We start from the raw sequence: 16,444 nt of genomic DNA, 5'->3' as shown, positions 1-16,444 counted from the left end.
AAAATGTTTCCCCAACCTTTTTTTTTTTTTTTAGTGCTTAAATATGGAGGAGCTATTTCAAGTTTGCGGGTGTACACTAGGACAGTGGTTAGAAAACATATTCAGCTGGCAGACCACCAGGGGAAAAATACCAAACACTTTTATTGTTGAATGTATTGTATGTATTGTTTTTAAATCAATGTGGATTATGTAATATATTTATATTATATATGCCATTTTCTAAACTTTAGAGTGTTCACGCTAAATTGAACCCACTTTTTTGAAATACTTTAGTACGACTTAAGTACATCTTTACAACCCTCTACATTGCGAGTAAATCACTCGCATATGCGACTAAATCTTCACTCTGGGCGACTAAATGAGGTCTAATATTAGCCAATGGCTGATAAATTCTCAGATTTTTATATATATATAGTATAGTATAGTATTTGAGTCTGGCGAGTAAACAAAAAAATTTACTAGCCAATTGCCAATTCAATTGCCAAGGTGTCCGTAGAGGGTTGCTTTATATTTAATTTCATCTTTATATTTAATTTTTATTGTCTTTGAAATTGGTTTAAAGTGTACTGCTGAATGTACTGACAAGCATTTATGGTAAACTAACTACTGTATACTTTAATGTTATTTCTTGAAACTTGTATGTCATGTATTTATATTTGCAATTACACGTCACAGTCGCAGGTTAGTATATTCACTACACTACACTACAGTTAAAAGTACTTTGCCTGTGCTTTAGTATGTTAGTCAACACACAAGTATAAGTGTACTTTAAAGTAATAAATGTTATGAAATAGAATGACTTTAAATGTACTTTAAAGTAAAAATTTAACATTAAAGCACACTTTAAAAAAGCGTGAAAAGTAGTCATTAAAGTTAACTAGTACCTTAAATTGCCTTTTGTCATATTATATTATCTGCAAGTGCAGTTTTATATATATTTATATATATATATAACTATTTTAAACTTTATTAAGCAGTTTGTCTTGACAAACTTCTCTTTTCTAGTCTGTCCTTGTAATATTGTCCAAATCTTCTGCTCACAGGTGATGATGACAGTCTGGCCTCCAAGAAGAAAGTCACGATTGAGGACATGTTCAGTGGGAAGCTCCAGGCACACGACCCTGAGGCAGCATGGATTAGCGGTGAGTGGCGGTTGAGTTTTACTCCCTGTTGTTCAGCTGTCAGCGCTGTGGGTGGATGCAGCACCTTTTGCATCATCTCATAACACCAAAGAGAGAAACTGCATCAGGATCTGCATCTAAAGCCTCAGACTGATCGAATGCAATCTCTGTGGTAATTCAGATGAAAATCCCCATTTAATATGGACCAGTGTGGAGATATATTCTCCCCCTGCATTGCTTATTCTTCTCTTCCTTTGTTCAGGCTTGAATTCTTTCAAGTTGGTTTAGAGGCTCTGGGTTTTCATCATACACTTATAGCAAATGACTGCAGAGCAGACCCAGAATCACTTTATTGACTTTTATTGACTGCAAAACTTGGATAGGGCTATGTATTACTTTTCATTGCTGAACATACAGCATACCTGCAAAACAAACAAACAAACAAAAAAAAAGCTGGTTTAGACTGGTACATGGTTTCCAACTGGTTCAAATGGGTCATTTATGATCATCAGATGATACATACATGGTTTGCTCAATGGGATTACTAGCTGGGTATTTATTTTTGACAAGGTAGACAATCTTGCTCAAGTAGTTTAGTATGAAAACTAAATGGAATAAAAAAAATAAAAAGGTAATTGTGACTTTTATCTCACAATTAAGCCATTTTCTCACAATTCTGCGCTTATATATCACAATTTTGTCTTTTTTCCTAACAATTCTGAGATAAAGTCTTTTTTCTCAGAATTGTGAGATGTACATTATGCTCACAATTGTAAGAAAAAAAGTCCGAATTTGGAGATAAAAAGTTCGCCAATTGCCTTTTTTATTTTTAGTTTCATAGTAGAAACAAAAAACAATTGTGAGATGTAAAATCCGCATTCTGAGAAAAAGTCTGGATTTGTAGATATAAACAAGTCAGAATTGTGAGATGCAAACTCAGAATAAAAAAAAAAAAGTCAGAATTGCTAGATATAATATACTCCTGAAAAACCTGAATTTTTTATATGTGACCCTGGAGCACAAAAGCAGTCTTAAGTCGCTGGGCTATATTTGTAGCTATAGCCAACAATACATTGTATGGGTCAAAATTATAGATTTTTCTTTTATGCCAAAAATCATTAGGATATTAAGTAAAGATCATGTTCCATGAAGATATTTTGTAAATTTCCTACCGTAAATATATCTAAACGTAATTTTTGATTAGTAATATGCATTGCTAAGAACTTCATTTGGACAACTTTAAAGATGATTTTCTCAATATTTAGATTTTTTTGCACCCTCAGATTCCAGATTTTCAAATAGTTGTATCTCGGCCAAATATTGTCCTATCCTAACAAACCATACATCAATGGAGAGCTTATTTATTCAGCTTTCAGATGATGTATACATCTCAATTTTGAGAAATTTACACTTAAGACTGGTTTTGTGGTGCAGGGTCACATGTTTATATCCCTTATATCTCTTAAGTTTATATCTTGTCATTCTGAGTTTAAAAAAGTCCAAATTGTGAGATAGAAACACACAATTACAATTACACACAATTATCTCCTCGACCTCCTCCTAAGCCCCCCTCATCTATTCATTTGTTTTTGTTAGGGGGGCGTTATGTCATTAATATGTTTAATATGTTTAGTTAGTTTCAGTTTCATGGACTTTTAGTTTGTATTCTTTAGTTCCTGTGTTCCTTTTGGTGGGTGATTCATTTGACCCGTACAAGTGTTTACCATTATTACCCTCATTTGCTTTGTATTTAAGTTGCAGTCTTTTCAGTTCCCAGTGCTCCGGCTTAATGTTTGTTACAGTACATTTGTTACAGTATTTATTCATTTTTGTTAATGTTAGTTAACACAAATACAGCTGTTCATTGTTAGTTCATGTTAGCTCAAGTCCATTAGCCTAAAATAATATTAACAGAAACAACTTTTGATTTAATGATGTAAATAACATCTAATAAATGCTTTAGAAGTATTTTTGTGTTAACTAATGTATAACAAATGGAACCTTATTGGTAGTCAACAAGTAGGTAGGTAGTTAGGTAGTTAACCTTATTGTAACGTGTTACTGTTGAACTTTAGAGTGCTTTTTTGACCCACTTAAGTAGGACTTAAGTACAACTTTATGCAATTTCATAATTCTGTTGTCTTGAAATATGGTTAAAGTGTACTGACAAATGTACTGACAAGAATTTAAATATACTTTGTCATTTCGATTAAAGGGGTCATATGATGCTATTTTAAAGATCATTATTTTGTGTATTTGGTGTAACAGAATATGTTGACATGCTTTAATGTTCAAAAAAACATTTGAACACAATCAGCTTGTAACACTCCAAAGAGAAAGGAAAACTTGAAATCGCATCATATGACCCCTTTAAAACGTGTATGTCATGTATTTTAATATATTTGTAATTACACATTTCTAATGATGAAGTTGCAATTGTGTACAATTAAAAGATATTATCTTTAAATGTCATTTTAAATAACACAGTTAAGACTACAATCAAATACTTCACATGTACTTTAGTTGGTTAGTCAACACCTCAAAATAAGTGTACTTCTGTAAAGCGTGACAAAAGATTATAAAACTATTTAAAATGTACTTTAGTTTAAAGTAAAACTTTAAATTGAGATTAATACAAAGTGTACTTTCTAAAAGTGTAATAAAGTGTGTTAAGTCATATATTCAAGGGAACTCTCTTGAAGTACAATTAGGTATAATTACTCTAAGTAAAGTGGCCTTTTTTCATTAATATTATATTATCTGCAAGTATATTTTTTATAAAATTATACTTTTGAAATACACTACAAGTGCACATTCAGTACAATTAATCACACTTCTTTGTCACAAAGGAAGCTATTACATGAACAAATCAATGGTAGGGTTCTGGAATAAAAGCTCTGTCTCAGACTCCAGTGCTCATGCTGACAGCAAGAAAAGCATAATCACTTAAACCAACACTGAACTTCAGAGAATTGGAACTATAACCAAGCACTTCTGCTTGCTGTCCTGTTTTTACACGCTATCATTGCAGTTCTCACTGAGGTTGTTCTGGTGTATGTCTCTAATGCCAAGGCTTTTGTTGATGCTTTATTTTAGCTATTATTTTAATTTTCCTGTGCTTGAAATTTCAATCGATTTTGGCAGGGTGAAGAATGGGGTGTCCTTGTGTGCTTGTTTGTGTTATAAAGGTGCAGGCCTGGTACCTCGTAAACCATGCAAAAGATGTAAATCATGTTTTCATCTGCGTTTTGATTAATCATTTTTTTGTTATTCTTCTGCTGAAAAGGCATTTGTTGATTTAAGGCTGTGTTTACCTTGGAGAAACAGCCCTATTATTCTCTCTCTGACATGCTCCACAACTCAGCGTCGAGCCTTTCTAAAAGCGATCACTCGTCTGTATTATTTATCAAGGCGGGTGCTATCTGCATTCAGGTCTGGAGCAGACTTGTTTACCAGGTAGGTATAACATTTACAGCCTGAATATGTAAAGAACACAGTTGCTTTAGCAAAACAGGAACTTTTAAAGCTGGGACAATTGGGCCAGTGCTTTAAAATGAGCTGTTAAAAGGGTTTTATAGGCTTTTCAAAAGAAATGAATGAATACATTTATATGGGTTGTAAAAAGAAACCCAAACCATTTTATGTGCATGAAGCACAATAGTAAAACTATCTGTCTGTTCTCCTGAATGAAGCAATTGTCCATAAATCTTACCCTATTGTTATTTATCGATCTGCTATTTCATAAAAATATGTAACAATATAAAAAATAATTTCAGTTTTTTATTTTTAATACATTTATTAAGTTCACAAATTTATTTGTCATTATGATGTATGGAGTGTAGACTGATAGTAGTTTAACATAAGGCAACAAAGCAATAACACAACTTTAAAAAATATTTATTTACTGTATGCATGTACAGTATGTATGTATATATATATATATTATATATCTATAGTAAAAGCAATAATATAAAAATATCATTACAGTTAATTTTTTTAAATATATAATTGTTATTATTTGATGTATGTAATATATATTTTAATATATATATTTGTATTTTAATATATTTATTATATATTTTAAAATGTAATTTATTACTGTGATGCAAAGCTGAATTTCAGCAACCTTTACTCCAGTCGTCAGTGTATATTATGTCATATCTATATATTAAATAAGAACTAATATCATCAATATTTCATTATTAAGTTTTTCTTAGATCCATACAACTTCCGAATAGTCTCCAGTTGAATGCTCAATCATGAAAGTTCTTTCAGAACATCTGCCAGTTGCTTTAGGAGATTTTGGAGGAGGGAATCTGCTTCACACTCTTCACTCCAAAACTGCCTATAGTGGTTTGATAATAATGAAGTCAGGTGATTTGTTTGGCTAGGGAAGATCAGGTTCATCTTATATTTTGCATTTTAGGACAGGTGTCCGTGGTTAAAGTTTTAGCAATAACAGCTCTTTCATAGATGTTGGCTTTGTGAAGTTCTCTGTGGTCAGCTTTTGTAGAAACAGGGACTTCACTTTTGCGGCATTGGTTCTGTGTTGTTTAGCCTGTGCTCAACGGTCCTATCATTCACGTTTTCATCCACTATTCTTCTTCACTGATCTTGCCATTCTTTGTGTTCTTAAAACAGCAACCAATTGGGCTGTTGAGGTTACAGATGCTCCTGCTAAACTTTCGGCTTCCATGATTTGTCCGTTGTGTAAATCTGACACATCACCCGTTTCACCGAGCACTTGTACTAAACACTGCTGAACACAACTTGTACTGCACTGATATACAACCTAGAGAAGTAACGAGAAAAGTAATTGCAATGTTTAGTTTTTTTTTCCACTGTAGTCTGCATGAATAATATAATAATGGCCATTATTTTGTCCATACATATACTGTTTGTGTTTGTGAATTATTAATTATTAATTTGGTACGTAGCTGTGTAATAGCCTAATGGATATTATCCCAAAAGAAACCGATTCATAGTGATAAAATATGTCTTTCTCTCTCTCTCTCTCTCTCTTTCTCTCTCGAGGTTTATTTTGTGATAATGACCAGCTGACTGTACATTAATAGGATATCATGTATGTCAAGGATAATCTTTCTTTTCTTTTTCTTTTTTCAAAGACACTGAGCTGCTGTACCGTACCCCTGACGGCAATGTGATGAAACTCAATGTGCTGTCCAAAACCAACAAGACTTTGGCAGAGGGCAAGATGTTCGAGAGTTTCAAAAACCAGGTTCTTACCACTTTGATTAACATCAAAACATATTTTTATTACTAAAGAAAAGTAACTTCACATCCAAGATGCATGACCTTTTTTTCTTCTTCTTCGGTTTCAGGGATCCTACAAACCGATCAAACTCCAAGTATCTCCTGATCTAAAATATGTGCTGGTGGCCTACAATATTGAACCGGTAAATGCGTTGTATTCTGATTTATAATGTGAAGGATCCAGCTGTTTGTTACTCAGATTCTCTAGTCTTTTGTTGCAGAGTCCTCTTATCTGTTGCATCACATCTCTTTCTAAAAGATGATGACACGATGTGCGACTGATCGCTTCTAAAGGCCATCTCGTCTGTTCTCTTTGTTCTACAGCTTTATCAGTATTCCTTCACGGCCTATTACATCATCTGCAGCCTTGATTCTCCGTAAGTCTTGTTGTTATGACATTCTCACTGCTTTTTACTGTCCTCTCGCCTGAGCTCTTCAGAGAGACCTGAATTGTGGGTAGCACTGCCACCTAGTGTGTTTCCTAAGAATTGGTGTCATTTCCCCAGAGCGAACTTGTCTCCCTCCCCCCGATCTAAATTATTCATTACATGTAGTGTTAAACATAGCAAGTGTGAAATACATTAGACTTCATATAGGTTACACGTCTACACACGCACATCTTTCTCATTCAGCTCACACACACACTTTTACACTCTCTCTGTCATTCTAACAGATACATATGATATTATTTGACCTTCTCTGGTGTCAAATCACAATACATTTCATACATGAATGCATACATGAATACAAAGCAACACACACACACACACACAAAGTTGTCCTGCTTTGAGATTGGTTTGTTTTTTGACAGAGAGAAAGTGGAGCTGAGCCCTAATGAGGTGCAGAGCACCGTACTGCAGTACGCCGGATGGGGTCCCAAAGGACAGCAACTGGTAAGAGAAACACAAACACACTCCGATGACAAACTCACAGACCGATGAGTCTCTGACAAAATGAGATTTATAGAGGTAAACTTCAAAGCTACAATTAAATACCACAAAACACAAACACTGTTATAAGAGGTTGGTTTACTATTGTACAAGTTACTACACTTCAGAAATGCAAATATTGTCTAAGTATACACGCTTTGTATTCTTACTGTATTTTATATTCTTTTTCTGGAAATGTTTGGGTTTTATTGAAACAGGCGAGCATACATGTAATGACCATCATGATCATAATCTATATCAAATCCTGGTTTGCCTTCATCCACTGGTCCTGATAGAAATCTAAAGAAGCTAAAATCCCCTCTAATCTTTAGAAAAGAGAGTGCTTTAGGCTTTCAGCTCAATTTGACTGAAGCACTAAAGTAAAACAGCTCCTTTTCGGGCTGCTAGAAGCTGAGCTGTAAATAGTAATAGCATCTATAAGGCAAGTATATATTTTAGTGCAGCTGTATATTTTAGCTACTCACTATTTCACAGTAAGTCACAATAAAAAACAATTACTTACCTTTTTTAATTGTCTTGTAGCTTGACATATACACTACAGTTCAAAAGTTTGGTGTCAGTATATATATTTTTTTACATTAATTAATACTTTTATTCAGCAAGGATGCATTAAATTGATCTAAAGTGACAATAAAGACATTTATAACGTTACTAAAGATTTCTATTTCAAGTAAATTCTTTTCTTCTGAACTCTTTATTCACCAAAGAAACCTGAAAAAAAATGCATCACATTTTCCACTGAAATATTAAGCAGTTTTTTATTAAACTGTTTCTATATGTTGATAATAATAATACAAGTTTCCTAAGCAGCAAATCAGCATATTAGAATGATTTCTGAAGAATCATGTGGCACTGAAGACTGGAGTAATGATGCTGAAAATTCAGCTTTACTGTCACATGAATAAATATATTAAAATAGTTATTACAATATTATTGTTTTTACTGTATATATGGTCGAATAAATGCAGCTTTGGTGAGCATAAGACTTCTTTCAAAAACATTACAAAATTTACCATCCCCAAACTTTTGAACAATAGTGTATCTTATGAAATCAGCATTATAAAAATGATACTAGAAGTAGAAAATAGTGTTTTCAATAATTTTACATGAAGTCACACTGCTTGATGTTTTGTATTAACTACCCACATGTCCATATAATTCTGCTCAATATTTAAAAAAATAAATAAATGTGGCGCAAATAAACAAATGTGAGCTGCTCATATCGGCCTGATTGTGTCTGTTTCATGCTGGCCGAGATAAAGCAGGAGCTTTAGTAAAGCAGCATGACACAACCTCATTTCAAAAGAGCTGATTTTAGTTTCTTTCTGGCCTCAATTAGTGGCGTTTGGAAGGGTAAGAGTCACTATTACTCTTCCCCCAAAGTCAGAGATTCAAAGAAACCCCTAACTAACTGTAGCTTTGAAATGTTTCAAAGGGATAGTTCATCCAAAACTGACAAATCATTTACTCACCCTCACATTGTTCCAAACCTATATGAGTTTCTTTCTTCTGCTGAACACAAAAGAAGATATTTTGAAGAAGGCTGGGCAACAATCAGTTGCTGGTAGCCATTGACTTCCATAGTATGGAGAAAGAAAAAAAATGGTCCTACCAACATTCTTGAAAATATCTACTTCTGTGTTCATATCGAACAAGACATACACAGACACAGAAGCATTACTGTGTTTGTATTAGTAGTCTGTTGTTTTAGTGTCTTATCAGTCAACACAAGAAGTGCAATATAATCCAAGCCTGGAATATTTGTGTTATAGTGTTTACCTGCAAACACAAACTCATAAATGTATGGCACTGCACTGCATTGTCATAATCATACACAAATACATATTTGCTTTGTGTGTTATAAATAAAGCACACATGCTCACTTGTGTTTGTGTGTGTGAGCGGAGCATCAGGTGTGTAATTTTCCGGGCGCCCGTATGCTGTCCCGCGCCCTGCGCCTCCGGCAATTAGTTTTCCGTGACAGAGCAATCAGCAGGGGTCTGCGCAGCCAGAACCTACACTGAAGGTCACATCCCAGACTCCTCCTGGGGGGAGAGAGCGCGAGACGGATCATGGATGAGCAGAGATAGAGATGTAGAGGAGTCGCTGTACATCACAGGTGTGATGGAGGAGAACGTACACTCAGCGGGACGGGGGCCAGAGTGTAGACACATGCCATTGGCTCCGTCCCAAAACCTACTGAACCGCCTTGCTGTCTACATAGGCAGCTGCCTTCTAAAGCTCAAAATAGCATTGCAACAGTGCATAATGCATTACATCATGAAAAAGATGATGGATTATCAATGCATAAATCAATTTCAGAAATCCGATAATGGTTTTCCTGTATTATGTTGTTATTATAGCATGGGACACATCATATAAAACAGTGAAATCGCTCATAATAATTGAATCTTTTCCATCTTGTCTGTGTCTCCACTGTAGTTCTACAGAGTGTAGACACATGCCATTGGCTCCGTCCCAAAACCTACTGAACCGCCTTGCTGTCTACATAGGCAGCTGCCTTCTAAAGCTCAAAATAGCATTGCAACAGTGCATAATGCATTACATCATGAAAAAGATGATGGATTATCAATGCATAAATCAATTTCAGAAATCCGATAATGGTTTTTCCTGTATTATGTTGTTATTATAGCATGGGACACATCATATAAAACAGTGAAATCGCTCATAATAATTGAATCTTTTCCATCTCGTCTGTGTCTCCACTGTAGTTCTACAGGGATGATGTATTTTTGTAGGCCAACCCTGAAGTTAGCATTAAATTGTTTCTCTCGCCAAAAAGCCAATAGGGGTTTTCCATTGGCTTTTGAATTATTTTAGAAAATATGCTCTGTGAACAACTAAAGTTTAGGATTCTTACATGTTTTGTTCATCAAGATAATCTACACAAATGAACACAACTTTTTGGAGCCTAAATAGAGTCGGCAGAAGTAAAAAGCTAGAGTTCGCCTATAAACAAACTACCACCATTAAGAACCTGACAAATATATTAATCTTTATTTAAAATTGAGAATAGTTTGTCGGAATGCTGTAAAGCAGATTATTGAGAACATGCGTTTATTTGTTCAGTATGATGACTTCTAAAGTCCCAGACAACTGCTGAAGTCCAATTTAGCCACTTGTTAGCAAAAATTACGAGTGGGATATGACTGATATTTTTCTGCTGCAGGATAAAATGGGGAAAAAAATCTTGAGCTTATGTTTCCTAATTTTAGGCATTTAATCAAAAAACAATTCCAAAAACCTGTTGACTTCAGGAAAAAATGCTAACTTGTTTCCAGGATTTAGGACTTTCTGCAGCACTCGATTGGTTGTTGTAAAATAGCTTCAGCTTTCTCAACTTCACAATAAAGTAAAATAAATCGTTCACCTAAAAATTAATATTCTGTTATCATTTACCTTCATTCCAAACCTGTGACGGTCACACTAAAAGCACACAGTGGACCCCACTGCACTTCACGGTCAAATATTTTTTTAAAAGTTTGTGTTCCACAGACATAAGAGACCCATACAGATTTGGAACATCTTGAGGGTGATTAAATGATGGATGCCCGACAACCTACACACCTGTGATGCACAATGCTCCCCACTGTATGTCGCAGCTCACTGGGATTTGGGAACAGTGAAGTTGTCTCCTATGAGCAGGTCACACAAACATGTTTTTGAAGCTTATTTTTGTCTTTTTATTATTTTGCTGCCTGTGGTATGTGTTTTTTATCCTCATTAGACTATTGCAGTTAAGCATTAATGACAGAGCACTGAGCCATTATCTGCTGTCTGTCTGTCTGTCTCATGAGCTGTTCCTCTCATTCTGCTCACACTCAGAGTAAATGACAGTGGTTAGAGAGATTCATAACAATAACAGATAAATACCAGGGCACAAACGCAACCATTAGTCAGAAACAAAATCAGACCACTATTCATGAACATTGCAGTAATAAGACACAATCACAGGCTTGAAGTTCTTCTTAATACTAATCACTGCAAAATGCTCTTAATGGTTCTAAATGCAGTACAATTATCGATCCTCAGCATTTCCAAAGCCACAGTTGCATCTTCTCTTAACAGTTATCTGAGCTTCTGTTGCAACCACAAGCAGTAAAAGGATCATTGTAATAAACTAGACTAGACTAGAAAAATACACAGGCCTAATGTGTGACCTCCGAATACATGCAAACACACTGCAAGCAATACAATCATTTCAAAAAAAACTTTTATTTCATTTTGTCCACTACTGTCCAGCAGTCGACACACATGCATCATAAGAGAATTCTGAATCTCATATGTCATATCAAACACACTTTTTATTGACATTGTTTCCTTGGTGTCAACTAACATTTGAGCAAATTTATTTTGGGCAAAATTGTTGGTTGTGGAAGGAATGATGCCAGAAGAGACTGTAATTTGTTAAATAATGTTTCACATTAATCATTGCAATTATTTATTTCATATAAACCCGTCATTGAAAAGTTGGAAAGTTTCCATGAAAAAAGAAAGAAGTTAGGATGAACCGGTGACTCTGTTGTGCCGGATGAAAAGTGCTGTTCTAAATTGAATTTAAATTGGCACATTGTAAAGCTGTCCTCCTCTTAATGAAATATTGTTACATTGTAGTTATATTGCATAAGTTAGTACAACATATCTCTCTGTGATTTTGGCAGAATGTGATTCACCTGCTGAAAAAATCCCACCAGAGCTTTTCACACACACACACACACACACACACACACACACAAACTGTATATACTATCACTTAACAATCTCAGAGATCATGGTAGATCTGTCTTGAAAGTTGTATACATTATCGCTAATTCAATTTCCCTATAGAGAAAATGAATGTGCTCTAAAATCTTTCAGGTTCAGGAGTTACTTTTTTTGTCTGGTTTGACATGGTGTTTCCTACAATCATTAGTTCTTCTTTCCTGACAGATTTTCATCTTTGAGAATAACATCTACTACAAAGCGCAAGTGAACAGTCCATCAATCCGCCTGGTGTCCACAGGCAGTCTGGGAGTCGTATTTAATGGACTTGCTGACTGGCTCTATGAAGGTAAAACCCATAAGCATGAATAATAAAAAAAAAAACTCAGAGGAGTGTGTGCATGTAATAAAAGAGCAGAAGTGATTGTGAGTGTCTGATGTGTTTAGTTTTTTAGAACCTCCTGATGAAAACGGACATAACAGATATTTAAATATTTTCTACAAGTCAAAATAATAACTCAATTTACACAAAAATACGAAATATGAAAGAAACATCTTACAGAAAGCTTTTTAGAGATTTTATCCATCTGGCATTAATTGGAAATTGCAGTTAATTGTGGAAGAGTGAAATGCTGCTGGTTAAAACTGAAGTGACCTTGGTGACAACAGCTGAAAAGGAAAGTCATTTTAATGGCAGAGCAAGTTATTACATTTTGATGAAATAGTATTTTTTTCCCCTTTTGAATCACTGATGAATCATTCATAATATAAGACCAGCAACATGTATTAAGAAGGTAAATAGGGTCATATTGACTTTCCGTTTTCAGCATGTGTGTGTATGATGGGCTGTACTTATGAGCAGAAGTAAAGCAGGTCAGCAGCAGCTCATTTATCATATCCCATCTCTTCATCAGCTGTGTGTAGCTGAGCTTTGGTTCTTCTGCCAATAAAATCCATCAAGCAGTTCTTAGTTTATAAGGGGGGAAGAGGAAGTCGTGGCCTAATGGTTAGAGAATCTGACTCGTAACCCAAAAGGTTGCGGGTTCGAGTCTCGTACCGGCAGGAATTAAAAAAACTATTAAAATGACATTACAGAGTTACTAAAATTTAAACTAAAATTAAAATAAAACAGAAAATATAAAATAAAAGCAAATAAATTCTATAAAAGTATATACATTTTACTAAAATAACACTGACAGAATAGAAGCTGCCTACAACACACACACCTGCTTAATTTCTCTTTTGGTGTTTTACAGAAAAGTATTTGGGTTTGTGATGACATTAAGGTGAAAAAAAAAAAAACTATTCCTCAAAGACTTTGGAGCCATGGTGCAGCAGTTAATGTCCCAGGTGCTCATGGGTGACGTAGGTTTGAACAGAACAATTATACAAAATATCTATGAACATCTGCAAACATCAGGGCTTATATTTATGAACAAATTATTGTTTAAATAAATAAGTAGATTGTTGCTTTTATGAAAAAAAATGTTTGAATATTCATGCACCAACAAATGAATAAATTAACAAAACAAATCAAATTAGCCGTTCAGGTTACATAATGTGTTAATTAGCTCTAGAGGTCCAGTTTGCAGTGTTACAGACAGTCATATTTTACATTCTTTGTTCCTCCTCCAGCTCACGGCTGTCAGCTTTATGGAGTGATGGATGAGAATGGATGCGATAAATCACAAAGGCTGTTTTTGCACATGGTGCAGTTATGTATTTTGCAGCGTGTCCTCTGTCTGCGTTTGCTTGAAAGGATATTTAATCCTCTAACGCATATCAGGATCTGACAAAGATGCGGTCACCACGCAACAAAGCTTTACTGGATTCACGTCACTAGTTTGTGTGCAGTGTAGACTTCCTTTAGTATAAAGCTTTATTTTCGTGTTTAACATTTCATTTGTTTGTGTTCACAGAGGAGATCTTCCAGAGTCACATCGCTCACTGGTGGTCACCAGATGGTCTCAGACTGGCATATGCCACCATCAATGACACTCTGGTGCCCAGGATGGAGATACCCATGTTCACAAACGCGCTGTATCCCAGCGGACAGGAGTACCGCTACCCTAAAGTAAATCTCTGCACCTTCTTTTTATGATCAAACCAAGTCTTAGTTGTGTGTCACTGTAACCTTGAAATGGGATCTGATGGCTGCTGTTGTCTTGAGTGACATTTAAAGGGACAGTGCACCCAAAAATGAAAAATCTGTCATCAGGTCTTTCCCAACTATAAGGCTTTCATTCAAATGAAGATATTTTTAATATTCTGTCATTGTTTTTGTTTTTTTCATCCATTGGAATTTGACCCAAATCAAGCTTGAAAAAAGTAAATAAAGACATTATAAAAGTAATCCATATGAATCAAGTGGTTTAATCAAAGACCTGATCACTTTATATGATAAACAGATTTGATTTATTTATTTGATTATGTTATTCACATACATAGAGCACATCAGATATGGTCAACAGAAGCTCAATCATGATTGCTTGACGCACAAGAACAAACCTCATTGCTCCTCATGCATAAAACACACACAGTTGAGCTTCTGCTTCAATGAATGGATAAAAAAAAATGATGAGAGAATATTAAAAATATTCATTTTGACAATGAATGAAAAACTTTTTTGTTGAAATGACATGAAGGTGAGTAAATGATGAAAGATTTTTCATGTTTGTGTAAACTGATACTTTCAGCACTGTAGTGACATAACTAAATCAGGTTTCTTAACAGTCATGCCAAGCAATAACTACCTAATTTACATTTATTCATTTGCCAGACAGATTTTTCCAAAAGCAGCTTACAATGCACTCAAAGTATAGCCTACATTGGGAATTGAACCCATGAGCTTTGCTAGCGCTTTACCAGTTGAAATTTAATGGACCAGATAAAAATTGTTTGCACAAATTATGTATGTGTTTGTATTCTAGAATCATGCCGTTTAAAGGGATATTTCACCCAAAAATTAAAATTCTGTCATCTTTTACTCACCGAAGTTGTTCCAAATCTGTATGAGTTTCTTTCTTCTGTTGAACACAAAAGAAGATATTTTGAAGAATGTTAGTAAACAAACTGTTGCTGGTGACCCATTGATTTCCACAGTATTTCTTCCTCACAGTGGAAGTCAATGGCTACCGGCAACTGTTTATTTCCCAACATTCTTCAAAATATCTGATTTTGTGTTCAACAGAAGAAAAAAACTCAGACAGGTTTGGAACAACTTAAGGGTGAGTAAATGATGAAGATGACAGAATTTTCATTTTTGGGTGAACTATCCCTCAGGGTCCCATCGGAGGAGGAGGAGAAGGAGATACTCCAGTTACAAAATCTCTGTTGTCTCTGTAGGCCGGGGAGGAGAACCCTGATATCTATTTGTCAGTGGTGAGTTTGAACGGCCCTTTACACACAGTGAGGATGAGGAAACCAGAGGACCCCAGGATCAGGTGAAGAGCTGCCAGTGACCACACAACAACATGCTTATTCGATTACTAACTTTATCTTTTGCTTTAGGGGAGTTAGGGGAGTATTTAAAATATTAAATGTCAGCATCCAACAAATTAAACTAGAGCCTTTAAAAACTAACTTTTCTAAATCATTTTTTTGGTATGACTTTTGACAACCAAGTGCCACAATACTTTTTGCCTTGATTTTGACAATATACACTACCATTCAGATGTTTGGGGTCAGTAAGTTTCATATTCATGTTTATTCAAGAAGTCTCTTATGCTCACCAAGACTGCATTTTTTTTTTTTGGTAAAAAATACAATAAAAACAGTAATATTGTGAAATATTATTAGAATTCAAAATAGCTGTTTTCTATTTTTGATTTCTATTTTCAATTTTTCAAAATTTTTTTTGGATTCATTGATGAAAAAGAGTTCAAAAGAGCATTTTATTTGAAACAGAAATCTTTTGTAACATTATAAAATCTCTTTACTGTCACTTTTGATTAATTTCATGCGTCCTTGCTGAATAAAAGCATAATTTATTTGAAAAAATACTTACCCTAACCTTTTGAACGATATTGTAATACTTTAACTCTGTAAACAGGCTACAGTCAGACTAATGGACTGCATTACTCGACAGAAGAATGGCTTAAATGGCTTTAAGGAAAGCTTTTTAGAGCATTTTTTTTAAATTAAAGGGATAGTTCACCCCAAAATGAAAATTTGATGTTTATCTGCTTACCCCCAGGGCATCCAAGATGTAGGTGACTTTGTTTCTTCAGTAGAACACATATGATGATTTTTAACTCAAACCGTTGCAGTCTGTCAGTCATATAATGGCAGTCAATGGGCTCCACGGCTTTGAGAGTAAAAAAAAAACATACACAAACAAAACCAAAATAAACCCTGTGGCTCGTGACGATACATTGA

The 16,444-nt window shown here is 34.7% G+C and overlaps 1 protein-coding gene across 3 annotated transcripts in view; it reads left to right on the top strand.

Moving 5' to 3' along the window:
- Window positions 1–16,444, top strand: part of dpp6b (dipeptidyl-peptidase 6b) — a 111,574-nt gene that overhangs the window by 80,496 nt on the left and 14,634 nt on the right. For all 3 annotated transcript variants that reach the window (XM_016516744.1, XM_016516746.1, XM_016516745.1), the window contains exons 3-10: window positions 1,044–1,142; window positions 6,248–6,360; window positions 6,464–6,538; window positions 6,720–6,772; window positions 7,207–7,288; window positions 12,296–12,416; window positions 13,987–14,141; window positions 15,413–15,510. In XM_016516744.1, the coding sequence (XP_016372230.1) occupies window positions 1,044–1,142; window positions 6,248–6,360; window positions 6,464–6,538; window positions 6,720–6,772; window positions 7,207–7,288; window positions 12,296–12,416; window positions 13,987–14,141; window positions 15,413–15,510 (796 nt within the window). The remainder of the gene's footprint in view (window positions 1–1,043; window positions 1,143–6,247; window positions 6,361–6,463; window positions 6,539–6,719; window positions 6,773–7,206; window positions 7,289–12,295; window positions 12,417–13,986; window positions 14,142–15,412; window positions 15,511–16,444) is intronic.

Source organism: Sinocyclocheilus rhinocerous, unplaced genomic scaffold, assembly GCF_001515625.1.
Source record: "Sinocyclocheilus rhinocerous isolate Xijiao unplaced genomic scaffold, SAMN03320098_v1.1 scaffold807, whole genome shotgun sequence".
NCBI lineage: Eukaryota > Metazoa > Chordata > Actinopteri > Cypriniformes > Cyprinidae > Sinocyclocheilus > Sinocyclocheilus rhinocerous.
The sequence above is the reverse complement of the archived record's forward strand: the minus strand, read 5'-3'. Positions and strand labels throughout refer to the sequence as shown.